At 45.6% G+C, this 12,268-nt stretch overlaps 1 protein-coding gene across 2 annotated transcripts in view; it reads right to left on the bottom strand.

Moving 5' to 3' along the window:
- Positions 1–12,268, bottom strand: part of ttc28 (tetratricopeptide repeat domain 28) — a 273,284-nt gene that overhangs the window by 253,139 nt on the left and 7,877 nt on the right. For both annotated transcript variants that reach the window (XM_056281622.1, XM_056281638.1), the window contains exon 2: positions 10,162–10,461. In XM_056281622.1, coding sequence (XP_056137597.1) covers positions 10,162–10,461 — 300 coding nt within the window. The remainder of the gene's footprint in view (positions 1–10,161; positions 10,462–12,268) is intronic.

Genomic DNA, 12,268 nt, shown 5'->3' with positions numbered 1-12,268 from the left:
TAGACAGTAATACAAACAGTTCAGTTTGTCAGATGCATGCAACATTTATGACGTGTTGTTATGACAGCGTTGGTCAGTCTGTCTGCTTGACAATCCCATTTTGCTGCAATAAAAATGATTGACGTGAGATAAACCGACTGAAAACTTCATCTTAGATAAAACAATTTTTGGCAACGTTTTCTTTTAGGGACATAATTTGCAGTTGAAAAGGGTAATAAATTGCAATATATCACAATATATGTATCGCAATACTCAGTGTATCACAAAATGTTTAAAATTGCAATACTATCATATTGTGACTTCAGTATCGAGATAATATTGTATTGTGGGGCCTTTGGTGATTCTCGCCCCTACCCTGTATAGTACATGGTCAAGTACTGTCCTGTTTGCACAATATTGAGTACAATAGAAACTGCAGTTCATTAGTGTCCACTGATCAGCATCACCTTCATGTTTTGACCATATGTATATTAAGTACTAATAATAATAGTGAGGTTTTGACAGCTTAAAAAAGAACCTTAACACACTAAAAATGACAGATGAACGGAGAGGAAACAGATCCCAGGCAATTCTCCCAGAGTGCCTCCCTATTATTCTATTTATTATTCTTTCGTAAGAAGCTGGTGAGACACTTGGAAAAAAAATTAGTGGTACCATAACCCCTACCAATTCATTTTTCTCAAAGGAACCAGGCCATATGAGTCATTCTGGGAGAGGGGTTACATCATGAATAGGTGCAGAGGAGGCACAGTTTCCACTTGGAGCAAGTGGCAGACCAAATCATACACCTCCTTAAAGAGGAGAAAGTCATAACAATCGATTAGTAAAGCTATGCATTGGCAGAATATGATGGCCCTTTTGATTCTTCTGACCTGCTTGGTTCTACAGTGGTGGATCTACCACATATCGTAGCTGCTGGTGCTAAGACCACATGAGAGGAAAGTATGCCTTACGACTACGAGAGAGAAGGGTATGTATACTACGCACCTCAAGTTTAGAATTGGAGAGAACATGATCAAGAAACTGATTAGAGGTGAAAATATCCATCAGCTCTGCTATCCATCACGCCAAGCTTATGCAGAGTATGCTAATGGGCTTCTTGCAGTAGTGCACTCTACCCTGTTTCCCCTGTGGGAGCACTTCCTCCCTGCAGCAAAGCCAGGCTGTGCTAATTCTGGAGACATCCGGGTCTGGGGGCCTGAGCCTTGCTCATATTCTTGGATGGGAGGGGCCTACATAGTTTGAGGGTGAAAGCAAGATGAACCCCTGAAAGTGCAACAAAAAAAGGAGCATCTGAACAACCGAGGGGCCTATGGGGTAGGGGCAGGATCCAATTGTTTTCTTCATATCCTCAGGGTTGTAAAGCTTATCCACTATCAGTGGCGGGCTGTTATGCCATGAGCATGGTGATGAGCTTGATTTCTCTGGGCCTTTTGACATTTCTGACCATGCAATAGCAAGCAAAAAGCTATTAAGCTGGTAATCAATTGATGTTTCCTGGGGGGGAAACATATTCTGAGTACATACACATTCTTTAACGTGATTGAAAGTGCCTTGTTTGGAGTGCTTGCCTAGGCCTTGACAGAAGCTTTATTTCTTTGGGGACAATGTCCCTATGTATTTAAAAGCTTTCTGAATTATTTGTGTGCAAAACAGGTCTAAATAATAAGCTGAGAGACTCATTCAGAAAAAAAACACACACACAATCTGAAATACTGAGAAGCTCACCCTGAAAGTAAACAGTCACGTACACCGTACTCGCTCTGTATCTAATATTCTGCGGTGCTGAAGTAATTGTTCAAGAGCATGGCGCTGTGTGGCGACATTAAGCTAGTGATCTGGCTGGTAGGCCAGACAGATTATTATCAGTGTGACATCAGCTCCCAGCTCTGACTCATCCATCCCCCCCGAGATGAGTCCGGAGACAGACAGACAGACGGCTGTGGGGTGGGAAGGATGTCATCACACATATATCAATCGTAATTACATCATCTAATATCAAAACTCTTCTCTTTGCTGACTAGGTGCCAGATAGCTCTAACAAAGTTTTATTCGACTGAAGTTTTAACCGTGTGATGCAGACAGTACGGCAGAGAGTTGAGGAAAGGGTGAAGAAGAGATACCAAGTTTGACACAGAAAGGGTAGGCTGAAGAAACACACAAGGTGACGGGGAAGGTCAAACCACACATTACTGACAGCAGCAATACGAGAATAACCCCCCCCGCCATTACCCAACAGAGCCGTCGTTGCTGTAGCTGTCGATTCCAAATGTGTAAATAGTCAGTAATTGGGGTTCCCAAATCCTACATTATTCTGTTTTTACTCCCTCCGTACTAGACAAACCTGATACCTCCACAGCTTGCTGATGCTGCACCAGAGCTACTTACCTCATTTTGGTGGCTTAGCAAAACACAAACTCAGAACGCAGTGGCTGCAACAAATATTTGTTGCGTAACACAGTACAATACTAAGTCTCGAGTAGTTTTGATTTGAGTAAGTTACAAGCAAAAGCTCCACTAAGTAGAATCTTGTGTACATGATGAAGTAAAACTGTCAAGTGCAAAAGAAACAAAAACAAAAATAGAGACATCGACCAAGCGTTGCCTTCAGCCACTGTAAGAGGCAGCGCTAACAACCAGGACACTGGATTAGTTCCCTCTGATGCTAGTAAAGAGTGACATTGCTGACGAGGAAGTGCTGCCGAAATCAAAACAGCGGACTCGCGTGTGGTCAGTTTCACCCTCCCAAAAACAACCTCACTTTGCTAACCTGGCCCATGCACATGTGCAGCGCTGCCCACCCTCACAAATCTTCCTAAGGGAAAAAGGGCAGAATTTACCGACTCCCGCTCATTCCACACATTTTCCAGACAAATAATTTCAGGTTTGTACCCACTAGCGCCAACCCTCTGGCCGTCCTGCTTTCTCTGACCTATAATTACATGCCATTCATTTGATTTGTTCATTAGTTCAAGCCTCGGCTGGGTAGACGCAAACGGAACCCTCTTATTAGTGGTTCATGACTCTCCTCTCTCCATGCTGAGCGCTGGAGCGAGGCTGGAAAAAGCTGGCTGAATAGGAGGAGAGGGGAGAGCCGTAGGAAAGAATCTCTAATCAAAGAGGCTATCGTCAATGGGTTATTTTGTCATACATGTGTCCATTAAAATATTGCCCAGCAGATATTGTTTGGGTAGTCAGCAGGCCAGCGCTGCTATGTTTTCTTGCAGCTAATAAAAGGATGGGGGGGGGACAAAACATGTGACTCGTCTTTTTAGAAATTAATTCCTTCGATGCGTTTAAAGTTGTGCAATGAGAAGATCAGCGGGAGTTTTCAACCGTATATTTATTTTGTAACTGTCACATTACTTGAGTTTTTAGAAAATGGAAGCGATCTTCTTCATCCACTTAAGATATACTACTTGCTGAAGTGCCGCTATGCATAAAGCTGAATTAATACGGCACTAACAGAAGTCAAACTGCAGCTAATCCACTTCTCATACAACAATGATGAAAAAAGCCCATTTTCCAAAGTCACTGAATTTCTCTCCAGCGCGAGTTACATGTGTGCCAATTCAGTTTCCTTATTATGCAATTTGTGTACCATTAGGTAGGGATATGCACAGTTGCACATTTGTGCCTGTTAAAATGGCAGTAATTCATTGTCAGTTCCATTCTTCCTTGTAAAACAATTATTTGCCAGGATAGTTTTCCAAGATGGCAAGAACCAAGATTTCCAACTTAAGGATGCAAGTCAGACAACAGCCACAATACCTACTTGCTCTGCATGAGTCTCTTGTGTCCATTGGTATGCTCATAAATATTCATGTAGGGGGCAAGTATACAGACTAACGTGGGGCTTTCACTGTTTTCTTGTCAAGTCAGTTGTCAGACCAACCCATGCTCATTATAAATATGTATCACGCTGATAGGGGGAAATGATAAATATTCATTATCTACATGCACTAGATCCAATGGTGCACTTCTGAAATATATGCTGAACAAAGGAAGTTCCCAACGTTCGTCATATCTGTTGGCATGCCACCTTCTGCACTTTTTCATGATGATTTGAACTTTACAAACTTTTGGTGAGATAATTCCAAGGGGACGGTAATCTTGAGATATTTCGTACTGAAAATCCCAGAAAGTTGAATCAGTTCATCAGCACACAACGTTTAGTGGGAGAAACGTTTCATCACTCATCTAAGTGACTTCTTCAGTCTCAACTGACTGCAGGTATTCCCACCCTCATAAACAATACAGTTCCATAATGATGATTGGTTTCGTATGCAAATTACCGCATCTATTAATTAGAGCTACAATGATAATGAGTATTATTCACATAGGATTGGGGAATAGTTGCAATCACAGCATTGTAAGATGGCCAAAGATGTACTCTTAGGCCCCCTCATCCCCACCCCTCAGTTCAGGGACGGTCGTTCCCTCTTCACTTAGATGGCTTCTTTGACTCCCTATTCAAACCAGCGCTCCTCCCTATCAAGGATGTGCACATCCTCATCCTTGAAAGAGTGGCCACTGGCCTGTAGATGAGTGCAGACTGCAGAGTCCTGGCCTGACGTGTTAGCTCTTCTGTGTTGGGCCATCCTCTTGGCCAGTTTCTGTTTGGTTTCCCCAATGTACAAGTCATGGCAATACTCCTGGCACTTAACAGGGTACACTACATTATTCTGTTTGTGCCGGGGGACCCGATCCTTGGGGTGGACCAATTTCTGGTGCAGCGTGTTTTGGGGTTTGAAAGCAACTGAGACGCAGTGTTTGGAAAATGCACGTCTCAACTTTTCCGACACTCCCGTCACATACAGAATCACCACTGGTTTACGCTTAGACAGCTGTTGTCCTCTCTTCGATCGGCGGGTGCACTGTTTGGGCGTCTTCCTGGCTTTGACAAACACCCAGTTAGGATAACAACACTTAATGTGGGATTTCTCCCCTTCCCCAGCCACTGTGTCGGTGGGGACATTGTCAGCTCGCTGGTACAGCGTCCTGATGACTCCTAGTTTGTGCTCCAGTGGATGATGAGAGTCAAACCTTAAGTACTGATCAGTATGTGTTGGTTGGCGGTAAACATCAACCAAATGTCCCCCATCACCAACTGCAATTTCACAGTCTAATTATTGAGCATGCATCAAGATGTTCATACTCAAAAAGTTTCATCTTCTGCAAGATACTTGATTGCAATTCTACAAAATCTGGAAGAAAGAACATAGGCAACCCACTGTATGTTGTTCGCTTTGTAAATCCCAATACCTTTAGTCTGGTGTACTAAACAGTTTTGTTTTGTTTTTTTACCCCCCCCCCCTGCTCTTTTCTCCCAATTGTATCCGGCCAATTACCCTACTCTTCCGAGCCATCCCGATCTCTGCTCCATCCCCTCTGCCGATCCGGGGAGGGCTGCAGACTACCACGTGCTTCCTCCGATACATGTGGAATCGCCAGCCATTTCTTTTCACCTGACAGTGAGGAGTTTCGCCAGGGGGACGTAGCATGTGGGAGGATCACGCTATTCCCCCCAGTTCCCCCTCCCCACCGAACAGGTGCCCCGACCAACCAGAGGAGGCGCTAGAGCAGCGACCAGGAGACATACCCATATCCGGCTTCCCACCCGCAGGCACGGCCAATTGTGTCTGTGGGGACGCCCGACCAAGCCGGAGGTAACACAGGAATTCGAACTGGCGATCCCCATGTTCGTAGGCAACGGAATAGACCACCATGCCACCCAGGTGCTCCATGTACTTAGCAGTTTAAAGCACGCCTTCCTTTGGTCCATGTTTCTTGTGTGTCGGGGTAATAGAACAGGTCACCTCAGTATGTAAGATAAATATTTCAGATGGGAAGACTGAAAGCAAGAAGAAAAGCGCGAGAGCTGTAACAACTCTCCTTGTGACATCAAAAGCCAGGCACTTTATTCTTCACACACACTGAGATCAGATGAGAGCTGGTTTAACAGACTGTCATACCAATGGGAGAGCATAACACCCCAGTGGTTCGCTTCCACATAAAAAGCAGAGAGCCGCTGAGAGGGGCAGGGCATGAGGTCCTCAAATCACATGCAATTCTTCTCTTACTATTCGTGCAGCAGCGGCAACAAGCCGTGTAGGGGGAAAAGGCTCACACCTTGTCAAGAGTTTTCAGCAGCCTGTCCGCACCAAATTCCTCGGTATGCCACCATAATTAAAGAAACCTTTTCAGCACACAGCACGTTCTGACCTTTCGCAATGCAAACACTCATTGTCTAAATTCAACCCAAGGCCCCACCGCTGGGACTCACAGGTTTCTAGAGACAAGGTATATGTGCGATGACATGCACAGCGCACACTGTGCCACGGCCCTGTCTGACGCTTTATGAATTCGTTATATCACTGCAGATTCATTTCGGTGTGGCTAGGCGTCAGACGTAACTTCAACATTAAACACTTAAGGGGGCTAAATACCCTTGAAAGGCACCATCATAGCCCATAATCATGAGATATGCAAATGACTGAGATGGCTCCCCTGACACGGCCGTGCCACTCTTCCTCTGGTTGCCTGAGCAGCGTGCCATCAGGAGAATGGGAGTGATGGTGGAGAGAGCTGCTGCTTGTTTAACATGCCACTGGAACAGCGGTGCTGAGAGAGAAGGAGCAGATAGATGAAGAGAGGGGGCAGGAAAAATCCCACTAGGAAGGATAACTTTGCTTCATGCACCCCAACAATCCTAAAGACCCCCTGCAGAATGGTAGAGGGAAACAGAATCGTGAAATACTGACTCAAAATCTCAGCGTTTCCCAACCCAAAATGGATCAGCACTCAGAAATGGTATCCAAAAGTGTGGGCAAAAGCTCAGGAGTAAGTAAAGGCTGGACAATAATTCAATATTATTGTTTATATAGTAGCCCTGTGATGGCCTGGAGCCCTGTGATGGCCTGTCGGCCTGTCCGGGGTGTCTCCCCGCCTGCCGCCTAATGACCGCTGGGATAGGCTCCAGCATCCCCGCGACCCTGAGAGCAGGATAAGTGGTTCGGATAATGGATGGATGTTTATACTGCAATGCATGGTATTGCATCGTGAGAAAATTTCAGATGTTATTGTTGATTTGTTGTCTGAATTAATGATGGCGAAAACGTATTGCCGAAATGTTCTCACAAAACGAGGTCTGAAATATTTAAGAATTTTATATGAAAACCGCTTTTGGTTTGACATTATATTTTACATTACCGAGCCATTCAATACGATGAACTTCAGCTGGGTTCTTGAAACATTACTTGCACACGTAACCAGATATATCGTGTAAAATTCCCTTTGATTATGCTGGTAATATTTCCCATATTGCCCTACTCTTCTCCAGAGGATGACAATATTCCCTGTATGAGCAAAGCCAACTGCGATGGCAGTATACATCACACAATCTATCCGCTATGCAGCTCCCCCCAGCACACTTACTCGCCTACGCAAATAACATCCTATTTTGTCCCCATTTACTCTCTTTCGCATTCAGTGAGAGGGTGAGATATGCAGTACCTCAAGCTGTCTTGGGTCATTAAACCACACATTCTCTCTCTACTTTTAAGAAAGGAAAAGGTGCTCTGGCACTTAGAGCGATGGGGGGGGGGGGGCTGACAGATGAGACAGGAGGGTTTCTCACATGGAGCTGGCTATGGGCTTGCAGAGGGTGGGCTGCTCGGTGGTGCATGGGGCAGCACAGCCCAGCCTGTCACTGTTTGACGGGCCTATCCGGGGGTGCGGTCACAGGGAGGAATGATTGATGGTAAATATGTACTCACACAGGCTCTAAATGCCAGCGCACTCCTGTGATTTAATCCTCGTCCCTTCGTCTAACATCCGACAGTAGCAGATGGACTGTATACAACAGTGCAAACTGAATGAAACATTTCCCCCCTGCCGCCAGCATCAGATGGGCGTTGGGACTATTATTTCAAAAATCGAAACACAAGCCAATCACTCCTTTGATAAAGCCCTGATGATGCACGTTGCGGTAGGAGCCGTTACTCCTTGACAGGAACCAGGCCACATCCCACATCTCTGCCCTCCATTTTTAACAAACTTTGCATTAGTCACGTGAAAGATGAACACTGAAAGAATGAGCTCGGCTTTTCCCTCAAAAAGAAGCGCTAATTACCATTAAACTCTCCATAATTATTGCAGCATTGATACACGGCTTGTCGTATCAGTGCAAATCCACACCCAATATAAAAGTCAGGCGTGATGAGCAGTGATTAAGTGTTAACCTTGAACGCGCTGTAATGTGAAAATGATCTCTCAAGAAATTCAGTTTCTTGAGCGGCTGTTTGCCCCGAGCAGAAAGGAAGCCGAGGCCGCTGGCTCAACAAGAACGCCTGCCCGTTTGACGACATTGACCCCTAGTGGTGATAAAATGCACGGCACCCTCCTTATTGCGTCAACGCCACAGACAACATTCGTTTGGTATCAGCAAATGACACAGCTGAAAAAACAGGGGCCTGGGCTACACACTGGCGACCAGTCTGGGAACTTTTACACGAGGGTCGACGTTGTTGGGCAACCGCTGTTTCCAAAAATAATGGGCCCTAAATCAAATAAACCGTTCCCCAATCACATCACAGAAAATTCATGGTACTTGGACAGCACAGAGAGAGAGAGGGGGGGGGGGGAATTAATTTTAGCTGCGATTCTCAATTACAGCTTCGCCTCATTGATTTATGAAATCTCTTCAAAACAGAATGCAAACAGTAATTCGTTTCATATTAAGAGTCAGCTGATACGCAGCGAGCACTGTCAGAATTATGAAGTGGAAACTGCTGTTTCATAATGGGTCAAACAGCAAAGCTCCGATAACTATACGGAGCCCCAGCTATTTGAAAAGCGCTTCAATTAACAACTGCACATTAACTCCACATCAATAATAAGTGAAATCCACAGAAACATATTCAAACCCTAACGATGCTTGCTCCGAGTCCCTTTGATACATCCACATGAAAACCTATCACTGTCAAAACATTTCATTATAGAAGGCTTTCTCTCATGAAGCCCGAGGAAAGTTGTTTTTTTTTTAACCATAACTAACCACTAAACCAGAAGTGCTGTGATAAATTCAAATAACGTTTTAACATTCTTGCAGTGACGCCTGACAAATCTCAGGCTTGCATCACCGCCCATCAAGGACGCGGGTACAAACCACCAGCCTCGTAGTCACTGACATTTTCATAGAGTGGAAAACCTACCTGGACATCCGTGGACACCCAGCCCGAGCTCAAAGACAGACCCGGCCTTTGATCCATCATCGGCAATGAGGGGAGGCTTATCATTGATCTCTCTCTCTGCCTTATTACCATCCATCTCCCGCGGCCCAACACGCGGCCGTCGCTCGACGCTAAATCATCCAATCAATGCGGGTCCATCCATGAGAGGAAGGGGCCTCCAGCCCGTCTGGGGGGGCTGAGTAATGCGAAATCCATGGCAGGTTAGTCCACTTGGCCCGGGCGAGACAAAAGACGAAGACCTTCGAAAACTTTGCGTCGATCCGCACCCGAGAATGCACCGCCAAGGGTGGGGATAAAGTGGGGTTCGGGGGATATGATTTCGAGGCTTACAATTAATTACAAGAGATTCAAATGAGATCTCGTTCAAATGACATCTCATCTGAGATCTGTCACAAAACAAATTGACACTTTATACCTGCGAGATAATAAAAGATGGCTACACTTTATTTTGTTAGCTTTTAAAGGACCACAGGGATACTTGGTCAACTATATCTTTCAAATACTGGTTCCTTTATACTTTACATTAATTGATTTTTGAACGTCAAGTAATTTCTTTTATCAGCTCTTTGTGTGTTTGTTCATTCACAGGGAAAGGATTAAAAAAAATAGATACGTGGCATTTTGGAAAGGACCTCTTCACTTCACTGTGTAAGACTAAGTTTGATCCTGCAATCAAACCTCCTCCGAATCGGGAATATTTTTTCTGACTTACAACTGACATTTAAAATATTTTGCATTGATTAAACGCCGGATCAATGGGCGAAAAAATAAATCACCCTCTATAGTTAATTAAGTGTTATTTGAGCTGGTCTGGCTGAAAAACGTAATTAGATTTGTTGTTGCCTCGCTGCAGCATATGTTCTTCCGTTTACATGCATATGCAAGTCAAGCCTGTTTAGGCGCTTACCTTAGGCCATTTAGGGTTGAGCAGACGGGCCTTTGTAGCATCGTCCAAGGCAGCCTCGTGTTCCCCCAGTTTGAGGAGGGCTGCTGAGCGGTTACTGTAGAGGATGCAGTTCTGTGGGTCCGCCCGCAAGGCATCGCTGTACAAATGAACCGCTGCCTCAAAGTCACCACGTTGACAAGCCTCGTTGCTCTGCTGCACCTTCTCCATGAACTCTGCCTTACTAAGGCCACATCTGGGGCCCTCTTCACCCGCTGCACGCCGGCCGGGTCTTCCAACTGTCCGAGAGCTGAAGATTGAGAACTGCAGAAATTGGAAGAAGAGGAGCCAAAAGAGTTATAACCACACGGGTGAACATAAATCTGTCTTGTCACGACAACAGCACTGAAGTTACCAGATATCTACCCCCTGTTGTGGCTGTGAGCAAAGCTGTTCCTTTAAATCTACTTCAAGAGTGGTTAAAGACTAGTTGTGCTTCCTGAACAGAAGTTCACTTTGAAAGCACGCAAGCCGGGGGTTGTGCTAAAAAACCGAAGAGCAGAGGAGGAGAGGCAAAACTCCTCTAGATATGTGAATGTTGAGAATGGTATATCGAGACGGAGGGGAAGAAAATACGTCGATACGAAGATAAAAGCCATTCAAGTAAATAACCAGTCATAAACAAAACTATCAAACTATCAACTATCAAAAACATGTTATAGATCAGCACACACCGAGCCATTCGATTCAGCACATAACGCGGAAGAAATAGGAATTCTGTGCATGTCCTCCAGCAACAATACACAAAACAGGTGCTTCACAGGCAGAGGATCAGAACGTGAGAGGAAGAAAAAAGAAAGACTGGCGCACACTTAGAGTAAAGCCTTTGTTGTGCAAACCAAGTAATGCTTCGACAGCATCTACGTCTTCATCAGAGTCAAAATGGACATATACTTGGAGCATATACACAGACAGTCTGCTAGACAGGCGTTTGACTTTCATTGGATAATTGATCCCAGGGAGGGGATACACATTAACAGTTAAAAGGAAACAGGAAAAATTAAGATCTTTATTTAAACCAGCGTTCAGCCTCATTTAAATTTTGTGGGAGAGCTTTGTGACAAGGTCACTTTATTGCTTGGTGGGCGTCCGGGTAGTGTAGCGGGCTATTCCGTTGTCTAACAACACGGGGATCGGCGGTTTGAACCCCCATGTTACCTCCGGTTTGGTTGGGCGTCCCTACAGACACAGTTGGCCTTGTCTACGGGTGGGAAGCCGGATGTGGGAATGTGTCCTGGTCGCTGCACTAGCGCCTCCTCTGGTCGGTCGGGGCACCTATTCGGGGGGGGGGGGAGGGAATAGCGTGACCCTTCCACATGCTACGTCCCCCTGATGAAACTCCTCACTGTCAGGTGAAAAGAAGGGGCGGGCGACTCCACATGTATGGGAGGAGGCATGTGGTAGTCTGCAGCCCCCCCCCCCCAGATCAGCAGAGGGGGTGGAACAGCGACCGGGATGGCTCGGAAGAGTGGGGTAATTGGCAGGGTGCAATTGGAGAGAAAAACGGGGGGGGGGATCCACCAAAAAAAAAAAAGTATTGCTTTGTAAGGAAGCATTTTGAATTCATACTTTGACACTTTGAGAACAGTGGTGCCATCCAGTCTAAATAAAGATCTTGGGGGAAAAGAAAAAAATATACATAAAACTTTGTTAAAAGAAACACTCAATTCCAGTGAGTCAAGTAAATTCTTTATGAGACCGTACAAGCCTGTTTCGTGCCATAAGCAATCATCAGCTGTCAATAAAGCTACAGGGAAAGAACGTACTATAGCAAATACGGGGGGGGGGGGGGGATCACAGGAACTGCCGCAGTCGGGACGCGAACCTGTGTCTCTCGCACCGCGGAAGACATCGCTGATCGCTCGGCTAAAGGGTCGTTAGCCAGGGGCCAACGTGTCTACTTATCCATGCACGTTACACCATTTACTGCCTCGACGTGCACAACGTCCAATGGGGAAGGGAGAGGCGCGACGTTCAAAAATTCAAAAACACGTGATCGCTGACGGTCCGGGGGAGGCGGGGTTACAAAAGATGTAACCCACTGGCGTCCACTGGCGTCACCCTGGGACTC

Source organism: Lampris incognitus, chromosome 1 (genome assembly GCF_029633865.1).
Source record: "Lampris incognitus isolate fLamInc1 chromosome 1, fLamInc1.hap2, whole genome shotgun sequence".
Lineage (NCBI taxonomy): Eukaryota > Metazoa > Chordata > Actinopteri > Lampriformes > Lampridae > Lampris > Lampris incognitus.
The sequence above is the reverse complement of the archived record's forward strand: the minus strand, read 5'-3'. Positions and strand labels throughout refer to the sequence as shown.